This window comes from Anopheles maculipalpis, chromosome 2RL (genome assembly GCF_943734695.1).
Source record: "Anopheles maculipalpis chromosome 2RL, idAnoMacuDA_375_x, whole genome shotgun sequence".
NCBI lineage: Eukaryota > Metazoa > Arthropoda > Insecta > Diptera > Culicidae > Anopheles > Anopheles maculipalpis.
In genome coordinates this window covers 21,832,643-21,859,037 of record NC_064871.1, presented here as the reverse complement: position 1 = coordinate 21,859,037, position 26,395 = coordinate 21,832,643, and the positions used below count along the sequence as shown (strand labels likewise).

At 44.4% G+C, this 26,395-nt stretch overlaps 4 protein-coding genes across 5 annotated transcripts in view; 3 read left to right on the top strand and 1 right to left on the bottom strand.

Moving 5' to 3' along the window:
- The window catches only part of LOC126558402 (sorbitol dehydrogenase-like), a 286,926-nt gene that overhangs the window by 214,486 nt on the left and 46,045 nt on the right, over window positions 1-26,395 (bottom strand). The gene's annotated exons all lie outside the window — the stretch shown is intronic.
- Window positions 5,163-9,491, top strand: LOC126559062 (ras-related and estrogen-regulated growth inhibitor-like). Its single transcript, XM_050215167.1, has 5 exons — window positions 5,163-5,237; window positions 8,629-8,685; window positions 8,790-8,866; window positions 8,965-9,146; window positions 9,225-9,491. Exons 1-5 carry the CDS (start codon window positions 5,177-5,179, stop codon window positions 9,481-9,483), a joined length of 636 nt encoding a protein of 211 aa, XP_050071124.1. The 5' UTR covers window positions 5,163-5,176; the 3' UTR covers window positions 9,484-9,491.
- Window positions 11,267-16,101, top strand: LOC126556981 (transportin-3). 2 transcript variants are annotated; one of them, XM_050212569.1, is made up of 6 exons: window positions 11,267-11,572; window positions 12,030-13,103; window positions 13,188-13,354; window positions 14,393-14,449; window positions 14,543-15,889; window positions 16,009-16,101. In XM_050212569.1, the coding sequence occupies exons 1-6, from the start codon at window positions 11,459-11,461 to the stop codon at window positions 16,067-16,069; spliced, it is 2,820 nt and encodes a 939-aa protein (XP_050068526.1). In that variant the 5' UTR covers window positions 11,267-11,458; the 3' UTR covers window positions 16,070-16,101. The 2 variants fall into 2 exon arrangements, with proteins under 2 accessions (XP_050068526.1, XP_050068527.1); XM_050212570.1 differs by lacking the exon at window positions 14,393-14,449.
- LOC126565440 (transcription termination factor 5, mitochondrial) lies at window positions 17,300-19,084 on the top strand. The gene is made up of 4 exons (XM_050222625.1): window positions 17,300-17,324; window positions 17,438-18,431; window positions 18,495-18,719; window positions 18,782-19,084. The coding sequence occupies exons 1-4, from the start codon at window positions 17,300-17,302 to the stop codon at window positions 19,056-19,058; spliced, it is 1,521 nt and encodes a 506-aa protein (XP_050078582.1). The 3' UTR covers window positions 19,059-19,084.

The following is a 26,395-nucleotide window of genomic DNA, read 5'->3' as shown; positions in this document are numbered from 1 at the left end:
CCAGAATAGAGCAAAAGACAGGGAGGAAATGCCCCGGAAATCTTGTTTAAATACATAGTTATCACATGCGGTGTTGTCAGTACGGCGCAAGCCGTCATATACATAAAGTATATGAAATAATAATATATAAAAATTTATCCAACGTACTATGTGGGTGTTTAAAATACCAAATTTAGGAAAGCTCTGATACATTCGATAGCAGCTTCCATTCGGTGGCCTAACTGTGGTACCTCACCATAACCATAAACGCTCCCTAATTTAACGTTCTACTGGTTCACCCACGAGCGAATTACTTTGGTGCCTGCACTTCGCGTCTCGACATTACACCGGAACAAGACAAAGCAGATCGATTTGTGCAGAGCTAGCCCACAACTCCATTAAAACGAAGCCTTGTGCAGTCAATCAATCCGATCAGTATGAACCGGCGTTGCTCTTTTTTTTGGTTTTGTTTCGCAGCAAGGAAACACCAATCTTCCAAAGTTGACGGCGGCTGAACTTTCAACGATGAACCCATAAACCATTCAAGATCAATAGAAAGTACGATCGCCGATCCCGGCCCGCGAGCAATCTTTGCCGGAGTGCTTCGGTTTGGAGAATTATTGCTCCGCTTGCGCTGGGCAGATCGTGATTGGAGAAATTTGAAATTTTAGCAAAACTTACCAGCACCGAAAATTTCTTCTCCACCACCAGCCCGACTCGCTTTTGAGTGGTATTATTTGAGCGCATAAATTATGTGCCCTAAAAAAGATCGAACTGGACCTGAGCAACCTTTTCCATCCGGTGTGTTTGTGTGTGCATGGGGATGATCGAAGATGATACGACCGGTGTCGCAAACAATTCCGCTTTCAGTATGTGACTGCAGAAAAGAACATAAATAAACGTTAAATGGATATTTCTTTTTTCGCCCCATGGTTTGTGGAAAATTCTTGACTGCTCTTGAGGATGCTTGATCATGGGATACGGACAACGCCAGTGCATGTTTGTTGGCAAATGTTATAAGCCATGCTTGTTTTGCTAACGGGAGGTGTAAATTACTGCAATCCTTATTGGTATGTGATACACACCATCCCCAGTTCGGATGGTACGGCACGATAGGAAACCGTTTGTCGTCGAAAGTCGAAAATTAAGCGACCCAGAGTCATGGGTTTGCTTCGTAGTTTTCGGAACCGAAACGGTTGTGTAGACCTACCTCAAAGGAGGTTACAAACATGCTGTCACGATAGAAGAACAAACCTTTGTTCCGCACTTTATTAGAATTGCTTCCGAGTAGATAAATTTAATTTGCACATTTTTAGGAGCTTATTGCGATACAATTATCCCATTTTTTAAAAAAGATAATAGATTACACAGTATCTGCTTTTTTCACTGTATCCGCAACTATAAATTTTATTCACAGCTGCAGGCATGATGCATAACGCTGTGCGCCATTTAACGGCATATTTTAATTAATTTTTATTACTGGACAAAATTTTACTGATTTACTGTTACGCGCGCGCACAGAATGTGACACCACCAAAGAGGAAAACAACATTTTATAGCCGGCGGACAGAACAGTTCCGTTGTGTGTCCACGGTATCGTGTGTATTTTTATGTTTATGGCCGTGTAAAATTTACTGATGCATTTTTGCAGACACTCTACAACCATTCTGCTGTGTTGCTTTGAAACTTTCTTTGTCGCGCCTATCGCGAAATAATCGAATGGATGCGTACGATAATGCTCATCCGTTTTGCCATGGGAGCTTGGTCACTACGCACCCGGGGTAAGGGGTGTGGGACTGATGATGGCATAAAACTGATGGCTTTTATTTTCAATTCCCGGCACGATTAATGCACGGGTTCGCGGGTAATTCAATAATAAACTCATTTCGGTGGCCGACCATTACCATTCCGCTTTAGATTACCTTTTTGGCGGCTTGTTTATCATTTAGCGTGTACGCGCGCGCGCGCGGATACCGATCGAACCGGTCGACACGAGAGTGCAATTTCTTGCCAACGCGTCCAAGGATTGTCCAGGATCGTACGGTTTCGCTAATGGGAATCGTTTGTAATGGGAAAGTCGATTGTTCGATGTGCGCTCACTCGCCGTCAAGGAATGGGTGGCGGGACCGCTCGTTTACCGCACCGCACTACCGCTTGAGTGATGATAGGTGGACAACAATCGGGATAAATCAGGCAAAATCGAAAACCCGGAAACTGAGGCGTGGTGTACTTCATGCGTTTTTACGTTCTGTTTTTTTTAGGGCTTTCCTGTTTTGTTTTGGAAAGGCGAGAAATTCGAACTCGCCTGGTTTGCGGTTCATTCGTCACAAGCACTAGCGATGATTTTTTTTTTACTGTACTCGTTGTAAGATCAGGTTCAAAAATAAAAAAAGTACAAACGAACAAAACAACCATCAAGATGTTCAATTTCTCATTTTGCTTTATATTGGAAGGCCGGTCCTGGGTTATTGCGTTTTCCTACATAATAACAATAATATTATAGTCGATTATTCACTGAGCGCTCGTTTGTTTGCCAATTTTGTCTGTTATGTCATGCCGCCTTTTTTCTCGTTCCGTGTGTGCGGCCCACAATGCCAACGGTAGCTTTCGTAATGATGATAATAACAATTATGAATAATGGTAAACCATTGCCATTGACGGCATCGAGACATTAAAACAGGCACATGTTGGCGTTGGGTACACGGTTAAAAATGGTTATACTGTTTTTGGGCTTTATGGGAATTCGTTTCGAATGAAAAAGGGAGTTTTAAAACAAAATTCAAAATGTATAATAGTATCAAAAGCTCAAGCAGTCAATGTTTAACTTACAGAAACAGCAACGAGAAACAAAATATGAGAGGAATTTGTGATTTTTATGAAAATAAAACTACCACACAGATCATTCGATGGATTAAACAAAATTTAATTGCTACGAATTTTATTAAGTATAAAAAGATTGGATAAGGTTATTTGACAGAAGTTTAGCCAAAAAATCCCATTTTTTCTGTTGATCAGTAGTTGAGGTCAGTAGTGAGTCTCTTCGATGGATAACGTGCTTACCGGCGCCAAAATATTTTTCAAATGTGCCATCAAATATCATAGAGAATATATCTTCAATAGCAGTTCCACGACTATATCGGTCATAGTTCATCCAAAATAACTAAGAATTCAATTAAATTTTGTGATCACATAAAGGACAGAGCATAAAAGACAGTGGATAATTGAGCGGATCGCTAGGACACAGGTCGATCCCACGAGGAATCTCCATAACTAATGTATCTTTTATTGTATCCCTTCTATGTACAATTTTGGAGCAATACGCCCAGGTCGTTATATCATTAAAATATTGTAAAAATTTCGGATCAAATAGGGTATTTCAAAATAGATTACAAACAGTGGGGTTTGAAAATGGTTTTGTCTTATATAAAAGAAGAAAATTGTTTATAAAATGTTTAAATCGTTCCTATAAAAATAATCCAATTCATTTCTGCAATACACTTCAAATAGCATCATCGAATGACTTCCAACACTGGTTTGCCATTTTGCCTCCTTTTCCATAAAGTTTTCAACAACAAAAAAGAACCTGCAACCCAGCGAGAGGAGTCACCTCATTTCATGACCACGAAGAGCATGCTTCGCTACAAATTCCATTGCGAATTCGAAGATGAAACGGCTAACTATCGTAACAAATGGGGTGTCCGTGTTCACATCGCTCTTTTCTAGATACCGAGATTCACCCATAGCTTTTAAAGCTCAAAATCGAAAACAAAAAAGAAAAAAAAACCTCATTTCACTTCGTCCCTTATTTTTCATTCCGTCGCAAACCGTACCGCATGCCGGCGTCATTTTCGAGCATAGTAAATCTTGGCTGCACCTTCAACAGCATTTTGTGCGCTTGTTGCTATTTAGATTTACAATCGCATCTATTAAAATTATGCAAAAATTTCACATCCCATCCTCGGTGCGCACTACATAACCTCGTTTGTGGTGTTGGCAAAATCAGGCCAGCTGCAGCCATGTCGCGCCCTTACCAACTCTACTCACCTCCGGGTGAGCTGGAATCGGTGCTCTGTGCGACCGGCGGACGGTTTCGTTACGATCAGACAGCAAATGGGGCTGGTGCACAGTACGTCGGGTTGGATGTTTGGGCCAGCGACACTGTCGGACACGGACGGCGTCGACTAGACCCGGGTGTCATCTCAATTCCAGAGAATTGCAACTATTTTTAACCTCCTGTACGTCGCGTCGTGTCGTTTCGTTCCATCGATATGGAGCACACTCTGGAGCGCAGCCATGGAAAATGGGAGTGGAATTGCATCCTAATTAAAATATGTTACACTTGGCGCACCGGAACATTACTTATGCCATTCGAAACTCGATCGTATCGTTATCGATCGTCTAGAGTCGGGTGGAAAAGGGTTGTGGCGGTGCTTTGCCGTTGCTGTCGATGTGTTCATTCCATTTGCAGGCAGCATTGCTCTTGCATATGTTTACCAAAGAGGCCCAGCGTTGTTTAAACAATATTTTTTACATATTTCTATCCTTTTTCTCTCTCTCTCTCCTCTCTTTTCATTCAGTTTCTTTAAAGTTCTATCCCATCGAGTGTTGCAAGCATTCGCAACCTTGCTGGATCGTTTTTCCTGCCGCGGATTACCCAAGTGTCTCATTAGGAAGGGGCAACGGCACAAGCAGTTGGTTCGAATTCTGATCGATCACTTCTTCGCACACCATACTGCTACTGTTGCGGGCCGGAGTTGCAATAGCCGGGACAAAATGGCGACACCAAGCAGTGATCCGGCTACCTCACCGTACCTCGTCCCCAGCTTGAGAGTGTCCATCCGCTTTGGACCGTGGAAGGCGTAAAACTTGGCCTCGCCATAGAAATAGTTCCAGTACAGTGGAAAAACTTGCGACACAGACAGGCGCACGCATCACATACAAGTCCGACAAGGAACGGACTCCTACCCAGCGGTGGACAGTAATTGAAAATTCAAAAAACAACCCCTTCATTCACGTACGTCCCCCGGAGCACGTTGACCGAGAGCGCGCAGTGCCGAGCAAGGCCTAAACCTACACGTACTGTGCCGCCAAGTTGCGCCTTGCGGTTTTTTGCCAGTTGCCGAGATTTTGGAAGAGGACAGTGCAGCCAGAAGGTGGTGGCCCCACGGTGGTGGCCGCCCAAAGCACAACTGAAGGAATGACGAATTTAAACAAGCTCAAGGTGGTCGTCATTGGCAGTGCCAAAGTTGGCAAATCGGGTAAGTCGGGTGGGTTGGATGTGCGCGACGTACCAAACACAGAACTGTAATTTTTATGCTTATTGTTATGGTTATTGCTGGTTGGGGAATGTATTATTGTAGCAAAACAAGTGGAAATGGCCATTTGGGAAGAAGCGGCAGAAGTAACAAGTGAACCTAGTTTTTTTTTCTCCTGTTTCACTCATCTGCATCCGATCAGATGTGAAATTCAAATCGACCGGCTACATGTTTAGAGAAATCGATTAGCCTATTTTAGCATTGATCTCGGGTACCGGTGTCCAATGCAATCGGACGCATGGTGCACTTTTTCGCAGGGTGCACATGTCAACTCACATCAGGCAAACTGCCACGCGGGTCGAATTGAAGTCGTACCAGGACTTCTTGCGAATGGTTGAAGGTACTCGAAATTGTTATAACCTAATTACAACGGAACAGGTGCTTCTGTTGGGTACATGAGGCTGAGGAGAAATGGGGGAGAAATCGATCAGAATGGGGTGTAAACTTGTATGCGAACCCATTGGAATCGATCGGAAAGCAATGACAACGACACTGAAGTTGAATTATTATTATTGGTACTGTTTTAGAGTGTAAATGGGCAATTTATTAAGCTTTCTCTCGTTGTTGATGATGTCTTCGAGCTGTATTGAAAGGCAAGCTAAGGAGGGAAATAGAAATTGGTCTTGCTAGAGCTTGCGTTACTTGAATAATATCCAAATCAGATTCTTTCCCACGTCTATGGTATGTTAGGTTTAATGGTAAGCTCCTCATCGTTAGTAGGTATTTTTAATTTTAATTTTTTTGTGGGGTTTGTTGAGACAAGGATTTAAAATCTTATTTTCTTTGAAATTGCTCCGTAGGTCACATTTAATTGTGGGTTCTGTTCAATCGTCGCAGATACTGGAAGGAAAAGAAAAATAGAACGAAAAAATAGAAAAAAATATTTAAAATTTTATATTTATTTATTCACCATTGATTATGACGGTCCAGTGCCATATTGTCTAAAATTTTGTATATTAGGATGAATTTCGTTGATGCATTGAATTCCGTCCATATCGTTCATTCATCGCAAGAACTGTACTATACAGCCATGAGAAAAATCATATCGAAGAAGCAATAAATGGCAGGATCAAGATCGCCTGAGAATAAAGCACTATCGACTCAAATGTAAAACAAAACGATTCGAATTGATCTTGAGGACTTAGTTCAATATGGACATACTAACTTCAAGGTATTTTGTAGCTCAATTTTGCCTTATACATGGTGTTTAGTTCCTAACAGTTAGCCTGAAACTGATCCAGATGCTTAGATAATTTTTGATACAAATTCCTAATTTGATCTTGACCAAAGGGTACCAAGCTCAACGAAAAACATTCCTTTAAAATCTCTCATCAAACCTTGAATTAAAATGGTGTCAAACGACGCTGACCCCCTTCCAGCGTTTGGCCCCGTGTGCACCCCCAACATCATTAGACGTGAGTAGTGAAAACCGATTCCCTCCTATCCTCTCATCAATTCCCCATTTCACCATCGAACCAGATCAAAATTTCGTATGCCTACAGGGCAGCCGATGATGACCGATGCGTTCGTCTACGTGCCCGGTCGCCAACGGCATATTTCGATCACGTGCACGTGACTGCAGCAAACCACCAGCTCCACTGCACAGGGTCCACAACTACTTGCCGTGTTGACGGTATCGAACGTACACGCATTATCTTTATCGGCCGATCGATGGTGAAAACTCGACGAAACAACGGTCCCACGACTTCGACACTCCGATATCGATTATTGAAGCGTGATAAATCGTAATTAATAATTCGAAAAGCCTTCGCCGGCTGGCGTTGGTCGAGGGCAGAAAGGAGGAAGTGGCTAAAGACCCATTAAATGGGATGCTGGGATCTGCTTGGGGTCAGTCAGGTGGAGTGAATGTGCGTGAGGCACAAAAATTCAACTGTGTTTCGTTCAACTTCGACCTACATACAGACGATCAGTGGTGTGCTGGCATGAGGACTCTATCAGCGGACATACAGACTACTGCATTGAAACACGGCAAGGAAAAGATGCAATATTTTGTTTTACGCTTTTCGTTGATATTTTATTCCCGGCCCCTGTACACCGTCGATGTATTCGGTCGTTCATCGATAATAAAGAGATCTTTTGACGATTTTTCCTTTCATCAAGAAAAATAATACAACGCGGTAGAAAAATGAGGTGTCCTGAGGAGATCCTCGGTGGTGGGGTTTTTTTTTCAGGGTGCAGCTTGCACCGAAGCGTGAATCGAAGCAATAGCGTATCCCAACAATGGCGAGATAAATGAGGCCCGATTGTGATACGATTGTGGCCAGTTCACGAAAGTCAAACTGTTACAAATTATGTAGGGAGGACGCAAGATTTCGGGATTTTTTGCAAGGTGGAACTTGCAAGAAAGCCTCTGTAAGTGAAATGCAATGAATTGAAATTATCTTTTGTGATGCATCATTCACAGGCACAGGCTGCAAGGCATGAATGGCTCGCAGAATGGTTTATGGTGGTTAACGGTGCTTGCTGTTGTCGAAACTACCCTCGAGGGGGGTTGTTATTATACAATCCGGCGACAAACAATGCATCGTTTCTAACTGAAACATTTGCAGAAGATAACATTGTTCGTCCGAGGATACGTGAATCCCCTTCGATCGTGCGTGTCTTGTGCATTCAAGGAAGAAAGCATGAGAGTAAGAGAGTGAATTTATTTGACAGAAATACATATTTTTATGCTATTTACTACAGTGAGGGATCAACATTGAACTGATTATGAAAAATCAGAATCCAAAACATCTTTAACAAGCACCGATCTCCACCAGAATGTTGTTCCCAAGCGGGTGATAATCGACAGGTTTCCTTCGTAAAAGGAAATAATGTCGCTACACCACCAGCAACCATCCTCTACCGCTTCCAGTACGCCAAGCTTTCCATTTCAGCGGCGATAAACGACGTCAGCAGAACATCTACGGTTAGGTTTCTGTCTCAACAGGCTTCACACCGGCGAGTCCATAAACGACGCACACGGCTTTAGACGGAGCGAACCCGATGGCGTTCGATGGTAGCGATCGTTCTTTTGGTTCCCTTTTTCGAGAACAATTTCACAACACTGCCGATACGTCTGGGCGCACATACTTTCCGTCTTCCTTAACTGGCACAAGCGCACAAAACTTGTTCGCTGCCGTACGCTTCCAAATCAATGCAACAGCAATCACTCTGCCAGAGCATTACTTCACCTTGAAGGCCATCGAATGGCTTTCTGATCGAGAGTCGGGTTGAACGTCGGGGCTGGGAAAAGCACTGTACTGTACAACGGGAGGGAGAAAGCTGAGTGGGAATTATATGCACTAATGGGTATGTTTATTACATTCCACAGCCGTCACGGTCCGTTATCTCACGAAGCGTTACATTGGGGAGTACAGCTCGGCGAGAGGTAAGTGTTGCCGCATAGCCATTTTCATCCAGAACAGAATTTACGGCACGATTTGGGGCGTTGTTGCTGATCGCTACATTGGTTACATTTGTTCTGTTTTGCAGACTTCCTTTATCGGCACAGCATCACCTATGACAACATTACGACCGAGGTGGAAATTATGGACACTTCCCGATGTGATGTAAGAAAGATCGCTGATCGCTGAGGAAAAGAAAAATGTTTTCAAATAGTTTAAGCTAATCTTTGCAAACATATTGTTGGCTACTTCTCTCGTCACAGAAACGCGGTTGCTTATATGAACATCTTCGCTGGGGTGACGCATTCGTGGTCGTCTACTCTATCTGTGATAAGGCGAGCTTCGAGGAGGCAGCCGACTACTTGCAACAGCTGACCAAGCTAAAGTTGCCCTCATACTATACGCTATTGCTGCTGGGCAACAAAAGTGATCTCGATCATGCGAGGTAAGTACAGCGTGAGGTGACATTCTTACAAATCGGTGGTTATTTTGTTAAAATAATTTCTCTCCTTCTATCCAACAGGGAAATTTCCGTAAACGATGGACAGGAGCTATCCTTTAGATATTCTTGCCAGTTCTACGAGGTATCGGCGGCGGAAAATTTTGCCGGCGTTTCGCTTGCATTCCACTCGCTGATTCGTGAGGCACGTTCTACCCAACTTTTCCGCGCGTTACCGATGCGAAGGAAGCTGGGCGTTAACAGCGTATCGAAGGCACTCGGGAACATCTTTGGCAAGAACAGCAAAGGTGAAAGAAAGAAGCGACCCTCGCTTAGCATATGACAGCCACCGGTTGTTGCAATTGCCAATGACAACACGAAACGGATTGAGCTACCAATATTCGAGCCTGCCCTAAGTGCAACACTTTTGTAAATATGTAATAGATTCGCCGTGCGCATAGATTCCGGTTAGGATGCAAGGTTTTCTTAGCGTAGGGTAATGTAACTAGTATCTGTGACATGAATACCGCCATTCCTGAGGTTGCATCCTCGTTGCTAGCAAGTAAGCAGGGTTATTTACAATATAGCAGTGTTCGGTTGAAGATTCATTCAAATTTGGCTCTTGCAGCTTTGTCGGTGAGATGCTATCGACTTGCAACTGCATTACGTTCCTATAGATCCGTTTCGGTAAGCTACGATTCATCGAACATTTACTAGCCTAAACAAAACTAACCATATGAGTAATTGCGAAGAAGACACCTTAACTCTCTTATAAAATATTGACGTGCAAACGAGCAAGGAAATGCGAAATGTGCCCAAATTTACATAATTAGGTTAGAAAATGAAGCATTTAGTTTAAGTAATTAAACATCTAAGAACGCATAAAAATAAAAATGTAAATTAAAAATATTAAAGCGTTTATGGAACATGTTTACGATGACAAACTTGTACTGAGTATTTTCAAGGATCCGGTGCATATAATTGTAAAATCCCTAAGGGTAATGTTTCAAATAGAAAGTGCAACATTGGAAGCTTGTGCATGGAACTTCGCAATCATATAACGAATTTTTACATTCAGTGATAGGAATATTCCGATACATCTGTAGAATTTTGCAATCTTGTCAATTAGAATCCAGTACTGAATATAGGGAGACTGATACGGACGATGATCGGTACACGGTTATACAGGGTCTGCTTTAACTATTAGACTAGTATTGCGTCTAGCAGCTCTTTTCAATGAGCGGAACGAGCAACTCACGTTCAGCTCGGAAAGTGAAGGTTGGTCGAAGGTTGAGCGCACTGCTCAGAAGAGCTCGTCTGAGCGGTGTTCGCAAATTGCTCTGTGCTCTCTTCGCTCAGTCTTGGGCTACGTGTTTTTTTTTTTTAATTTAGCGCAAAGAGCGCGTTTATTTAGGTGAGCGGAGCGATTGAAGTAGCTCTTCCGCTCGCGACCCGATACTTTACTAGACTTTGTTAGTCTAGTAAATTTATTCAAACTCTGTTGATCGTATCTGGTGAATGTGAAATTAATTTTTCGTTTCGAAATGTCTAGAAAACTTTACGGAGGGCTATAATTTCACGAAATTTTCATTTGCTTTGATAAACTTGGTTTGACACCTTTGCATAACCAGCGCCACTCCAGCCAGCACTAGCGATATTCGAAAGGCCATGGAGAACAGGTATTCATTTTGTTTCACAAAATTTTACTGCAGCCATTTCTTACAATATTGTTCGTTTCTTTGTGCTAATAATCGTAGATTTTATATTTCAAGCAAAAGAAAAATTGATTACATTTGATTTTACGCTACTACGCACCTACGTATTTAACGCTTATCTGATTTGTCAATATTCGTCTATCAGTTTTGTTACTTGAGAATGTCAAAATTTGTTGATGCGCTTGGACTGGTGCACCGGGTTAGGATTTTGAAAGTTTTTTTTTTGATTATTTTGATGAATATTGTGATTTTAAAGTGATTGAATTTTGCCTTTTTTTTGTCACTTTCATTTTCAATCTTATGGTTCATTTAAATCGTTGTTTAAAATGAAACAAAATGAAAATTCGCTTCTTTTGACGTTTGACAGCATCGCGACCCACCGTGCGTTGGCGTCTCTTGCGGCCGGTAGCTGAACTGCAGCGTCAAGAGAAAATAAAATATGGCGAAAAAATCTGCTGGCGGTCCAAACACGGGTGCTCCGTATTAATAGTTGATTTTATATGATAAAAGGTGAACGTAATCGCGAAATAGGTATCGTCGGCAGTAGCGGAAACAAGCAGCTAGTGAAAACGCTCATTCGTCCGTACGTTGTGCCACGCTGAGATGGAGCCACCGACCGCAGAAGCGGTTCTGCAAGGCGTTTTCACACTGTACAACGATCCGAATAATGTGGAAAAGGAGAAAGCCTCGAAGTGGTTGGAAGAATTTCAGAAATCGGTAAGTGGTGCGGTCACCGCCGTCAGTTTTCCTTTTCATCGCCGAACCAAGGCTACGGCCGGGTTTTACGCCAACCGTCAAGGTCTGTGTGAAGGAACTCTCTCCCTCTCTCGCGCACAATCAGCATCCTAACCTCAAAAGAACGGTTTGTTCTGGAACAATTTTGATGGCTCAAAACGACGTCCCCGTATACACAGCACCGCCGTTATGACGCGGCTTCGGGTTTCGGTTAAACCTAGCCCCGTCTGGTGTGGGTGATTGAAAGGGGTGCACTACAGTGAAGTGCCTTGCTATGAACATACACAGCTGTGCAAAATTAGAAACGCAAAAAACGGGAACGCTTTCCCTGCGCATCTGTTGAAGGTCACGGTGGTGTTATGATTTTCCGTCTTCCGGTTCGCCCACCCCATGCAATGAATTTATTTACGATTTTTATCTTTACCCTTTTATCTTTTAGATCCATTCCTGGAAGATAGCCGACGAGCTGCTGCGGCAAAAACATGATCTTAATTCCTGCACATTCGCGGCACAAACGATGCGCAACAAGATACAGAACAGCTTTCACGAGTTGCCGGAAGAAGCACACGAATCCCTGCGGCAATCGTTGCTCGAGCATCTTAGCCACATTACGATAGAAACGAAGTCGGTCATCGTTACGCAGCTGTCGCTTGCGCTGGCCGACCTAGCGCTGCTAATGTCTTCCTGGCAGAAGCCGGTCGCCACCCTGCTCCAGCGCTTCTCAAACAACGTCAACATGATGTACGCACTGATCGAGCTGCTAACGCTAATACCGGAGGAAGTGAACTCGCGACATCTACGGCTCGGTGCGAACCGGCGGAAAGAGATACTGCTCGATCTGGAGGCAGACTCTACGCTGGTCGGCGAGTACTTGACGCTGTGTCTCGTCAATGGCAACGAGAGCGAGCAGCTGCGATCAAAGATTCTGAAATGTTTCACGTCCTGGGTGCAGATCAATGCATTTAAGTTGCCAGAAATCAGCGACAGCATGATCATCGTGTACAGCTTCCAGCTGCTCAGCAGTGGTACCACCAGTCCGGATCTGCACGAAGCGGCAACGGATTGTTTGTGTTCGCTGCTGCATTGTATGGAGCTGAACAATTCGCGCGGTGGCCTGGACGATAAGCTATTCGGTGGTATCATGTGCCTGGAGGAGGCGTACAACATGTCGGTCGCGCAGGAAGATTTGGACAAATCGATGAACCTGTGCCGGTTGTTTACGGTGCTGGTGGAGAGCAATTTGACGCGGATGGTAGCATTATCGGATGACGAGACGCCACACTATTCGGTGAAATCGCTCGATCTGGTGCTAAACTGTGTGGGGCATTACGATTACGAGGTGGCCGAAATTACCTTCAACATGTGGTACCGGTTGAGCGAAGATTTGTACCACCGGAACAATTATCAGCTTACGTCGCATTTTACACCGTACGTGGAGCGTCTCGTAGCGGCACTGTACAAGCACTCGCAGCTCGATCCTGATCACGATGGGTTGGTGAGCGGATCGTTTAATGTAAGGAAGCAGCTTGTACAGAGTGTTCACCCGGTTGAGCGTGATTAACGAACGAAAACGTTTGGTTGTCTTTCCTCATTGCAGGATTTCCGGTTCAAGGTTTCAGAAATAGTCAAGGATGTCATATTTATCGTCAGCTCGATCAGCTGCTTCAAGCAGATGTTCATCATACTGCAAAGCCCGAACGTTTCGTGGGAATCGAGCGAAGCGGCCCTCTTTATCATGCAGAACGTGGCGCGCAATATCCTGCCGTAAGTAGACGTGTCGCTTTCGTGCACGTGCATAGTGTTAGTAGTGAGCGGTTGCCGGATTTTGGTTCTGCTAACCTTGCTAGTGTTTACAGTGGTTGCCGTTAAATTTCGAGCCTTAGTCAGGGGTTTTTGTCTTGAAGGCACGAATTCTTGTCAGCGCTCATCAATTATTTTCCGTACGGCTTCAATTTTTCGACGCAAAGGTCTCAATTTGTTGGCTCTTAGCCATCAAATATTAACACACGAAATGAAATTTGTTTTTACAATTAAAAAAAAAATTTCCTCAATAGACATGTAATACTATATACTATAAAATCAAACCAAACATCTTTAGCATTGTATGGTTCAATTCAATCCACAAAATTTGGAGTCTAAATTTCATTCATCCCTCTGAATTTTACTAAATTTTTGAAATACTTTTATTAGTCTTTAATTATTAATTAATTTCGACATCGTGTGGTATACAATTAAACACATTTCTGAAACGGTTTTCGCAAACTGTGCGTGAAATGAAACATGCTCATATGCATATGGATGATTGAAGGAAAATAAAAGAAAATTGCTGCCTTCGAGTTAAAAACTGATGCCGTAAGGATAAAAATTCCTGGCTTAGAGGCAAAATTTAGTGGCAACGACTGTATTATCGCGCCCCGGCACCGTGGCGTCGTCACACGGGTAACATCCGTTCTGGCACGTCCGACCGGAAACGGAAGGTGTACCGTATGCGTGCCACTGTGTGCCACACGCGTGTCATAATAAGCCCGTAGAGAGTGAGTTAGAGAGATAGAGAGTAATCGAAAGCAGAAGTATGCACAAAACTAACGAATGATACGTGTGTGTGTGCGTGTGTAGCATGTTGACTTGTATTGCCTATATTCACTAGCAACTGATCTGAAGCAGCATAACTACTTTCCTTTACTCCTTTTCCTAAACGATCACCAACACCAACCACACGACCCGCTGCTTTGCCGCTGCTGGCGCTGGAATCGGACCCAATTTTAATGTACTTTTGCGATTTGTGTTATTTGGATCTTCTAGAGAGATTATGGAATTGGGAGAGCGTGAGATACCAACGTCGAGGTTCAACCAGCTTTGGTGATTAAAATGAAATGCACGCGACATGGTTTAAGGGTTACAAATGGTTTTTTTCTTTATTCTCTTTCTCTACCCCACCCGTTTCCGTTGTAGTGAGGAGAGCGAGGTCGTACCGAAGGTGGTCGAGGCGATACTGAACCTGCCGGAAAATTGTCACATCGCGATCCGCTACACCTCGATCAGCATCCTTGGCGAGCTGTGCGACTGGATCGACACGAACCCGGAAACGCTTCAGCCCGTGCTAAACTTTCTGCTCTTTGCGCTGCAGCAAAAGAATGGGCTGGCTACAGCGGCCGCCAACTCACTGCAATCGATCTGCTCGTCGTGCAAAAAGCATATGCTCGGCCACATTAGCGGGCTGATGGAGATAGCGCGATGTTTGGATGGTTTCGACATCCAGACGGAATCGGCAATCGGGCTGCTGAAGGGTATATCCATCATTATTGGCCGTTTACCGGCGGCCCAGCTTACACCGGCCATGCAGGAACTGTGCAGCTTCCAGGTGGAAGCACTTAGCCGACTGACGAACGGCGATGATGATGGGCTGGATGGGAAGAAAAGTCGTTCCGATCCGGCGTTCTGGTTAGACCGGTTAGCTTCCATCTATCGGCACGTCAGCCCAACCGTACGGAACAACGAGGTAAACCCTTGCGCGTTCGTCATCATCAACAACTGGAACGTACTGTCCCGTGCCCTGGAACGGTATAAGAACGATTCGAAAATAATGGAGCGCATTGTACGTTGCATCCGGTACGCTATACGGTGTATCGGGAAGCAAGCGATGCCGATCCTGGAACCGCTGGTGAAACAGATCATCACCATCTATTCCGGCCACAATCATAGCTGCCTGCTGTACCTCGGCAGCATACTGGTGGACGAGTTTGCGTACGAGGAAGGCTGTACCCAGGGTTTGCTCAATATGCTGCAGGCCTTCATCGAACCAACGTTCGGTGTGCTGCAGATGGAGAATGGGTTGAAAAACCATCCCGACATGGTGGACGATTTCTTCCGGCTAGCGACACGGTTCATACAACGTGCTCCATTGCAATTTCTCCAGTCGCCACTGGTCACGCCAATCATCCAGTGTGGACTGTTGGCGTGCACGCTCGATCATCGCGAGGCCAACATATCTGTGATGCGATTTTTCTGCAGCCTGTTGCGCCACGACCGAGCGAACGATCTGGAACCGATGGTGCAATCGATACTGGCGTCCCACGGCGAAGCGCTCATCATGAATCTGCTGTACGCGTCCGTCTTCTGTCTGCACTCGAACATGCTACTGGACGTGGCGGAAGTATTTATCGAAATCAAACAACACAGTCCACTGCAGCTAGAGGAGCACGTTAAGAAGGCGGTCGACTCACTGCCAAAGAAGAACAGTGGCGGTTCCGTGACAGTCACGCACGAACAGATGGTACAATTCGTATCGAACGTTGTCAAGTAAGTGAATGTGGAAAGCGGCTGTATGTGTGTGCGTTTATGTGTGCCAGCGGGTGGAAAAACGCGTTCGAAGAAGAGAGTTGGTTTTAATACACCGTAAATATGTTGCTTTCTTTCAGCTCCCAGACTTCAAGGGCCACCACACAAGCACTGCAAGACTTTGCGCGACTATATCGATAGATACCAACAGACACACACTCTCTTTCGCTCTCTCTCTCTTCGGCGGTATCGAAGCGGTCGTGAATTAGGAGCGGCGGGAGTAACGATGGTCCAGCATAGACGCGTTGATTTCTAGTTTGAAGCGAAAAAACTGACTACAGTTTGTTATTAGTGACGAAGTGAGAAACACCCTGTAAATAAGTTAACTCCATTAACGATAGTGCGTTCGTGTCGTATAGATTCTTCTTTTTTCTCGATAGCGGGAAATGTTTTTAAGTGATCAAAGGTACGATAGAAGCGAACTTAAATTGGAAAAGAATTCGCGCGGAAGGAAGAGACGCAACGAGCCGTCCGTTACGGCGGCAATAGTTTGCCCGGCGCGGGTGTGCGCGAACAAACACTAGGTACGATTTGTACAGACACACGTAATGAGGCGAAATTAAAGTGTGTGCGATAATCGCACGGAAGATATTAATTAAAACATTTCAAACAATTAACAAACTCAACAATGTAACACCGGCATTGACCACTCTCTCTATCTGTATGTGTGTGAGTGTAAGAAGCAAATCGTGCGAAACGTAGCCAACCGAAGCTAAGCGTCGCGCTCCCTTCATCGAGCCAAACTTCCCATTTTTGCCTCCTGCCGGTTTCTGGTTTATTCGTTTTGAACTTGGAACGAATTTGTAGCACACGTTTATTTAGCAATCGTTATTTCACACATGTCGTCGTGGTGTGCGCGCGTCTAGTGTTTTTTTTTCTGTATTACTTGGAAAGCGCTTTTCCAAACCTCAGAATCCACTTTAGTACGGATTAAAAAATGAAACGGATTCGTAAAACTAAACTTACTTTGTGTTTACCCCACCTTGTTAGATAACTATCCCCATGTGTAGATGATGTACGTAGAGTAAAAACGAATTATTTCGCTCTCTATCGGATGAGTTAAACTGTGATATGTTGTGCGGTAATGCATTAAACATAGCTCGGCGTGGTAAAGGTTATCTTTAATCAGTAGCTACAATATATTATTCTATGAACGAAGTGGTGTTTTGCATACCGTGGTCCTTTTTGTGTACCGGTAAATTTGAAAGAACGTGTTCGAATTGTTTCGGAATTCGAAACAAATCGCCTAACACCAGTTTGACGGGTCAGTTGACAGTTGTATCAGCTGATTTTGACGTAAGTTCTGTGCCGGTGTTTTTCAAAACAAAGCGTGTGCGTGCTTTATTGAGTGAAGCGTTGCGAAATAGAACGATGCTACGGTTACAAATATTCTATCGTACCTTGTGCCAAAAGGTAGTGAAAGAAAGTTTTACAAGCATCGATGCTGCTCGTTTATATGCGCCCTATATAGGTAAGATAGTTGCCACACCACACCAAACTCTATTTAAGCGGACTCTTTTGTTTTGGTAGGTGCTGAGTACCGAGTGGTGCAGAAATGGTTGTTGAACAACCCAGCACTGCTAGAGCTGGATCCGGATGAAACGGTCAAGAAATTGTGCTACCTAAAGTACGTTCACGTAACGCCGGATGAAATTTTGGAACAGCCGCAGGTGCTTTTCAACCATCTCATTACGCTGGAGAACCGAACGACAATTTTGCGCGAATGTGGATTAGTGGAAGGCCTCACGCTGAATGCGATTGGAAATTATCTAAAGCTAATACGCAAAAGTATATTTTTGCTAAAGCGTAATCACTTAATTCCAAAGGATTTGGACATGTACGAACAGATGAAGCGCCAGTTCGAATGTCCGGTAGAACCGAAGCTAAAGTGGGACGATCTCACGCTGCTGCAGGATATGCGCATTTCGTTCTTCAACGAATTTCTTACCAAACGACTAGACTTTGGCGGTGAAGAGCTCGCGAAGCTGTGGAAGTCATACTCGAAAATCAAGCATAAAAGCTTCGGTCATACGCAGCGCGTTATCGACATACTGCAGTACGATTATAAATTTAGTCGCGATAAGCTGGTCGCCCACATGTACTTGCTTCATGCGGATCCGGAAAATTTGCTTCGCTTTCCGGTGGAGGTACCAACGATCGGTGGGATCGATCTGAAGGAGCTTATCTTTAAGTATCCCAAGATTATGATGGTAAACTACAGCTCGGTGAAGCAGGTGACCGGTATATTGAAACAGTTGGACATACCGGACGGGGAAGTGTTGAAAAGTTTGGCCATTTTTACGCTCTCGCCGAAAACGATAGAATATCGGCTGCAACGACTGATGGCGGTAAAGGAGTTTGAAGTGCTAACGAAACATCCGCGTGTGTTGCGATTGATACAGTACCACACGAAGGCTGCCATAAGGTTGGAGTATTTGCAGCAGCTAAAGGTGCGTTGCGCTTCGTTGGATGTGCTGTCGAGTAATTCACAAAACTTTGAAAGGTAAAGTTTGGATTAGGGCGCTTTAAAAGCGGTCTTTCATTAGCCTTTATTTCCTTTTCAAAGGTACGTCCGTGAAGGTTGTGACAAAACGAAAGGCAAAGATACGGGCCATGTACTGAAACACATATTCAAGGAACGTGGGGAGGCAGCACTGCAGCTGATAAAGCGTCACCCAAATTGGTATCACGTGCCGGTACTGCAAATGCAGGAAACGGTTGACACTTTGCTGAAGAAAAAGTTTACGTTGGATGATATTTTTAACAATATGCACATACTGCTTTATCCACTGTATGTATGCAGTGAGTTGGCACATCCGATTAGTGTCTAACAATGTGTTGAAATATTTTCAGGAATCGAATAGAAGAGAAACTTACCTTGCTTCAAAACGATGACACAAAGCTACAGGAAGAGCTCGGTGTGGAGCTGTACCGAGCGAACAAAACCCAACTGTTGGCGTTGGCATTGTACTTGGTCGAGTTGGATTTCCATTTTACCGGCGATGGTGTGTGGCCGGAACAGGTACAGCAGAGTGATTCGAGCTCGACGATTACGGTGGAACTGCCGAGCAGTTTAAGCGGCGAGTACAAGTTTGGCAAGAAGCCACCCACCGCAAACAGTTCCTCGTGATAGAAGGTGGGAAGATTTTCGTATGCAGGAGATAATAAAAATGACCCAAAGTAGACGAAAGTAATGTCGAATGGAACCGATAGTCGAGAGCGGAACTAAGAAACGGAAGTGGAAGCGGAGTGGTAATTTTTTTTATAGCCGTAAATCCGTAAAAATAGTGTATTATAGGTAAACAACATTTTCACGAAATTTAATTGAAGAAATAGTATTTTTCTCATTATTTTTGTCAATATTGTATTGCGATTCTGTAACAGCTTAATAGAAGGTTACTTTATAACACGCATTTAAAAACAAAGTGTAAAAACAATGATAGAGCTAGATGGATAGATGATTGCTGTTTGTGATATTTGTAAAAACGTGTTCAAAAACTTATCGTATAAATTGATATCATTTAAGAATTATTTTGAAAGAAATGGCTCAAATTTTAGGTTAATCATTATCTCGCCATTAAAATGTCGAATTATCCTTTTGTTATACAATTTTCTTTTCGTCTACGAAATTTTTATTTAAACGCACAAACAAACGTTACACGTACAGGTGTCTGGTGCGTAAATAAGGTGACACAGATGGTAGTTCCGGACAGTAATCCGATGTAAAGCTGCCATTTGGTACCTTATGGTGCAACTAATCTCCTACCGAATGATAATGCGTCTCGAATTTCAATCACTCAAACAACGGTATTATTCAAATATCAACCCACATGTGCATTGTACTAAACTTTATTGATCAATTCCTAGAAATATCCCTAATGTGTTGATCCGGTATGCCTAGATGCAGTTGCACCACTGCACCACCAGTATCGGTTATCTGCGAATACGTGCTTTTACACAAATAAGACCGGCGGCAGAGTAGTTCGCTTTTATTAATTTCCTATCGGGGTTGTTTTGTATCTTTCGAACATGCTTGCATCACCAATGTACAAAGGATTTGGTTTTCGCAATGCGTCAGCAATTCGTTGTATCAGGACGGCAAGAATCCCGCCGGCTCATGCTATAACATGCTCGAATCCGGTAGACACGTTGCCACCTGTAGTGTTTGTGTGTTTGTGCATTTCGACATGGTGTTTCATTTCGGAATGTATTTTTTACGGTTTCCCTCATCGGACCCTCCTCCGCAAAAAAACACGTTGGGACACGAAAATCCGAGGAGGGAATGCGTAGGATAAAACAAACCTATCCATCGGCTGGAATGCGTACGCGGGCTGAGATAAAAGAAAACCACTTCAACAGCATGAAACTGTGAACGCGTGCACCACGTGGCTTTACAGGTGACAATTTAAATGAGAAAACACCGCTATTATGTTTCCCGCCTATGCTCGATGCATTGCGGGAATGTGAGTTCTCTGTTTTTCGGTTCGTTTTCAGTGCGTAAAGTGAGAATAAAAATAACACGCTACAGCGTGGCGTTGAGCTTTTCATGCCTGCCACTCCAAGCCGGCGTGAAACGGATCTGGCAATTTGGCAATAAAACTGTTGGCCTAACTTTTAGTGCTTGATATTGTTTAAATTTCGTTTGAAATGCTCTTGAATTGCTCGTATAGTAGTGGGTAACCCGTTATAGAGTTTTGAGATTGGGGTTTAGAGTCATTTTTTTATGCTGAAGAATCGGTTAGATCTGAACATATGGCAGACAAAATTGAATGTAATTGAATAAGGAAAAGAATACGAATGCTTGCTAAAATAGTGCAATATTCCAAAATACCTTTTTATACTATGCCTAAAAGTGAAATTAGGTTCATAGTTTATATCTCTTAAAATTTATGGTTTTTATGTAATTATATTATTATTCAATTGCTACTGTCAAACGGGGAAAACTTCTCGCAAATATGGTTAAGTTTACATCCTTTTCGAAGAAATTCGATCTAGGGCTGCAGTCTTCTGTCCACCGCTTTTTCCGATCTCCGACAACTTTGACTCCACTTGATCGAGCCTAGGAGCTCGCTGTGTTCCTCTACGCCTTGCGTCGAATGGGTCGCTGACGAGATTCTTTCTGGTGGATCAAGATTTCGGCATCTTCATCTCGTTCACCAACCATCGTATCCTTACGGCTTTGATTAACGTCAGAATATCCGCCCCACGAATATAGTCCTTAGCATCCGATGTTAAAAATGGCTAGTGCATTGCCGTCCACCTTCAGCACAGGCCAGTACTCGTACCTGTAGAGGACTACTGGACGTATCACATGTGCGATTCGTGCATTTCGTGCGTTGTTGGAGTTGTGTGTGGAGCCCGTAATAGGCAAGTTTACCCTGAACAATGCGCCTTTAGATTTCGCTGCTTACGTTGTTCTCCCAAGTTACAATCGTACTAAGGTAGCAGAACGCATCTACCGCTTTAAGATCGTCGTCGTTAACTGATAGTCTACTTCCGAGTCGGGCTCTATCACGGTCAGAACTACCTGTCAGCAGGTACTTTGTCTCTAATGTCAAATTGGAGAGAACGCATGTCGAGCATACAGACACATCCCCTTGCCTCAGAGCCAGGTGAGGTGTGAACGATTCCGACAGCATGTTCGACACTCTCACCTTGCACTGCACTCCGGTCATATCGGCCCTCAACATTCCTGGCAATCCTTTCTGCTGCATGGTCTTCCATAGTCCGGTTAGCTCTGCGGTATAGCAGTCTCTATTGAAGTGAATGAACAGGTTATGGGTTGGGATCTGAAGCTCATGGCATTTCTGGACAATCTGCCATAGAGTAAAGATTTCGTCGGTGGTCGATTTGCCTCCAACATTTCCAGCTTGATGTTTTCCGACGAAGTCTGTAGCAAAGGCGTATTCGGGACAGGAACTTAAAGGCAGCATTCAGGACTGTTATAACTCGGAAGTTAACTAAGTCCGGAATATCATCCATTTTTACACAATAAATGATACCAATTTATCGTGTTATATTAAATTAAAAAGTTTATAACCGAAAATGTGCTCTGAGCACTATACTTAATCCTATTCTAAAAACTAATTAATAATGCTCGTAGAAATTATTAGTGCGCCGCCTCATCATTCTCAGAAGTTCGATATGGGTCATGTCCATAATTCAGAACCATAATAGACGTTAGACATAGTGGACTGAGTGGACGCGTTGAGTGTCACCGTGTTCGGAACTTACAAATTTAGTCCGCAGCTTCGATGAAGGCCTCCAAAGGTGTTAATCCGCCGCTGATGATAGTCAAGACAATTGGGTGACCCAACGAGAAAAGACGCACAGAACAATCCATGACAGGAGACGCTGTCATGGACTCTACAACCTTAAGAGGCGAATGTAGTATCTAAGACTCAAAGCCTCTATAATTAAACAAAAAAAAAAAACTGTATAACCTTAAAAGGCTTTGCTGGTTTTGTTGACTCAATTCATCCGTAACTTTATATTCAGTTCAGCACACGTGGAATGGTTTGGCGCCCCCACTGCTTGTTCTGTATTTGCATTAACTGCATTGTGTACAGTGTACACACGTGCATGGATAGTACCGCCAATGCAATGATTTAACCATGGCTCTGAGTGGAATTATCTGGAAATCCCTTACAGCTGCTACATTGTTTAACTGAAACAATTAGTTGAGATCAATCATAAATTGAATAATGATGTCTGATTTAAACTTAATATGATTGAAGGGGCGGCCCGGTGGAATAGGTGGCAGCGGCGTCGGTCTTCAAACTGTAGGACCGGGGTTCAAATCCCATCCGGACCGTCTCGCCGTAGTGAGGACTGATTAACCAATTTCGTGGTATCGGCAGCCTAGTAAGCCATTTCGATGGCCGGCATGACCTTAGAGGTCGTTAAACCAACAAAAAGAAGATAATTGAAGTCCCTGTGCCCTCGACCAGAAATTTGACCATTAGAACGAGCCAAATATATTTGGCCGTAGAACTAGTTGCGAAGGGTTCCATGAAAAGCCAAAATAAAGCTTTTTCCCATCAGAACAAAAATCCTTGATGGAAAAAAGGGATTTGCGTTTTACTTTTAACATCTGCCGGCTGCTCGTAATAAAATAATTGAACAATATTTATTGTGGCAAGAAGCACACAATCACTACACCACTATGAATACCGTTCCCAGCACGGTCGTTGCCCTTGCGATGGGGTACGTCAGCACGTACTTATTTAACACGATCACCGGTTGATGCTTTCACGACGGATTCCGCTACTCAATAGCCTAAAAAAAAAACCTGTGCATGATGGAACCACATTGTTCACGCGTTCATGTTCCGGAGCAGCGCGTACTAACAAAACCAACATAAGCCCGCGTACTACCGTTTGAACCCCATGCGCATCACAAATATGTACGTTGGCTTTTAGTTTGGCGAACAAGGGCCTTCAAACTTCCACCGTCGGGTGTATCGAGTGTGTAGCTCGGTGGTGGGTTTATGAATAAACTATCAGTTGAAAGGCTGATCATGTAAAAGTTGTTTAAGGTTGGGTTTCCTTTCTTTTTTTCCCCCCCGCCAGTTCGTTTATTCGTGATTCGTTTTTCTCGTCGCCTTGGCTGGGGTAGCTGGCTTGGAAGCCCTTTGGATTTGGCGAATGGCGATGGACCGTGCGTACCAGCTCGGTATTGCACGGAGCAAGCATCCGGCACAGCACACGCCTCTAAGCAATAGCCAATAAGCCTATCGGGCGAATATCTCCATTGGTGCGCCCCGTGTGCTTATGTCATACATGTGAAATTCAAAATACTCCTTACCGTCCTCTCCTCCCTTTCCAGTTAGTTTGGCCAAGGAGACAAAAAGCCAAATGTGTGGCAAATAGTGACCGGAAATGGATGAAAATGGAAATTGTATTCGTTATGCCGACGAAGCTGGTGTATACCGCGGTAAACCGGATGTGTCGGACGCGTCTCGTGTAGTTGGTGCTTGCTGGGTGCAAATAGCATCCTCTCGGAAGAACGCGTATGAACACACATACTACACACACCGGTATGGCGCGACAAGGATGAGAAGAAAAGGAAAAAAATAATTGATTTGTATGCAAATGTGAAATTTCATCAGAGCTCTTGGCCCTCCCCTTCCCAACCACCAGCTTCTCAAGTGCCACTGTGGCGAGGTTTGACGTTCAGCTTTGGTAGAGTTTGTTTTATTTTTTTGTTTGCCTCACAGTGTATGCTCATATTCGATGTGTTTTTAGCGTTTTCTTTCATACATTTTTATTTGCTTTTTTCACGGTACAAAATCTCACTGGGGAAGAACAAAAATGGAGGGGTGTGGGCCATCGCTAGAAGAGTTCTAGTGGTCGTTACCCAATGCTCAACAAAGTGGAGATGAAAAGGAGCACAAAAAAAAGCGAATCGAGCCCAACAGGAGCCATATCGATGGGTAACGCCAGTAGCAGCAGCAGTAATACGGGAACGCTTCCATTTCGAACGACCAGAGACGACCGAAGCACGACGGCTCGTCCTTTTGGAATATTGCTTTTTGGGGCGATAAGTAAAACCAACACGTGTGGTGAGGCGCGATGGGCGAGACACGGTCTGCAGACGACCGGTAACAATATTGCAAACCATGGAGCCATGCATGGGTCGTGGGTCGATTTTGTCGTGCCCAAAGCCGAGCAATCTGCGGGGAGTAGGGGCAAAGCTGGACGGCAAAAAAAAAAAAACTAAGCTTCGCAACTTTGAATAAGTCCAATTTGTGCACGATGTGGGCGATACTAAACGATCGCAATAGGTCGGTACAGGGGATTCCTTGCCTAATCATAGATCGCGAGTAGAAGGGCGAGGAGGGGGGTGGGGTGGGGAGTGAGGTCAGGACAACCGTCGAATGGTAGTTTAGAACATGGAAAATATTGCCAGATTAGGCAAAAAGCCATCGAGGAACGCTTTCGCACTTACAAGGCCCGCAAACAGCATCCCGCGCTTAATATGTACGAAAAGTCCTCGGCGGCAACATCGAACAGGTCCCGGGAATATGGTAACGGGCTGTTGAACTCATTTGTGTGCAATGACGTTCAGTGCAAGACTTGTCCTCGGCCCCAAAATTGCGCCCAACGCATTGTGCAATACTACTGCCTGACCGAAAGAGAGAGACGGTCGTCCTGCCACGTGTCGTGACGGAAAGCTCGAAAGCGGTGGCTGCTGATGTTCGCCATTGCTTGGAGGCATCCTTTTGTCCTCGGCTTTTCCCCCGCAATGACCCCGGAAACAAGCGGAATGGAGTGAAATTTGTTTTAAGTGTAGCAGCAGCAGCAGCAGCACGGCAAGCCGGCATCGTTCGACCGATTGATTTAATGGTCTCCGAACCTGTTCATTCGGGCACACAGGGTGGACAGGTTTAAACTATTTCCCGTCCATTTGGCCAGCGCTTACGGATACGTACGCAACTCCCGAGCCGCACTAATGATCGGTATGCATGTTGAATGATGACGTTGATTGGGGTTTTTGGAAGGTTTTCACTCGGTGTGCAGTAGTGCATCGGCGAAATGGATGACACTGAACAGGTGCCTCCGGGCTTCTGAAACCGGAGAAAGCAAAATCAGCTTCCGGTCTCGATAACACCTCGCATGTGTGTGTGTGTGAGAGAGAAGCAAATGCATCCTGCTGCACACGAGCGTGAACACCGGGCGTAGGACAATGCCAACGTACGCTGTTAGATTTCTACAGCCGGCGGAAGTTATCCATCCACGTCGTCAAGCCGTTCCTGGCGTTCGGAACTCGTTCGGTTGGACATCGAACAAATGGCGTCTGGTGTGCGCGTACTTACGCGATCCATGTACACACAATTATCAGCTGACAGGCATGTCAGCGTACAGAGGCAGTCGATTTTGCAACCGATCATCAATATATCCCGCCGAGATGCGAAAGGAACTAGTCACGATCCGATGGTCAAAAGGGACGTCTCCCAGGAGGAAGTTGAGACTTCTGGCTGCTGTTGTTGCTGCTGGATATAATGCAATTTTGTCAACCCATTATTTTCCATCCTCTGGCTTCCCACAACAAGCTACCGTGCCCTTAAGCTCTTCCGAAACCTTTTGGCTTTGTTTAGAAACGATCAGGACTCTCCCTCCGTTCGGTGTACCGGAGCTCGGAGCGCGTGTGGTAATTTTGTGCTAAAATAAATTAAATCTTAAACCGATATTTGATACACAGTCGATGTGCGCTCGTCGATAACTGTACCGGTGTGCGCTACCGGTGAGTGAGCATGCGTTTCAATTAGCGATGTACCCCTTTGCGTGCAGCTGATGAAGGATGCAACATGGCCGCGTGCCCGGCACGGAACGGAGCCACGCTCTTGAATGGGCTAAATTCAAATTTGGTGGTTTTACTCATTTGGCTGCCCCGCTCGGTGGGACACAGTGGACGACCACTCACGCTTTTTGCTAATGAGGGCACTTTTCCAGTGGCCCCTAACTG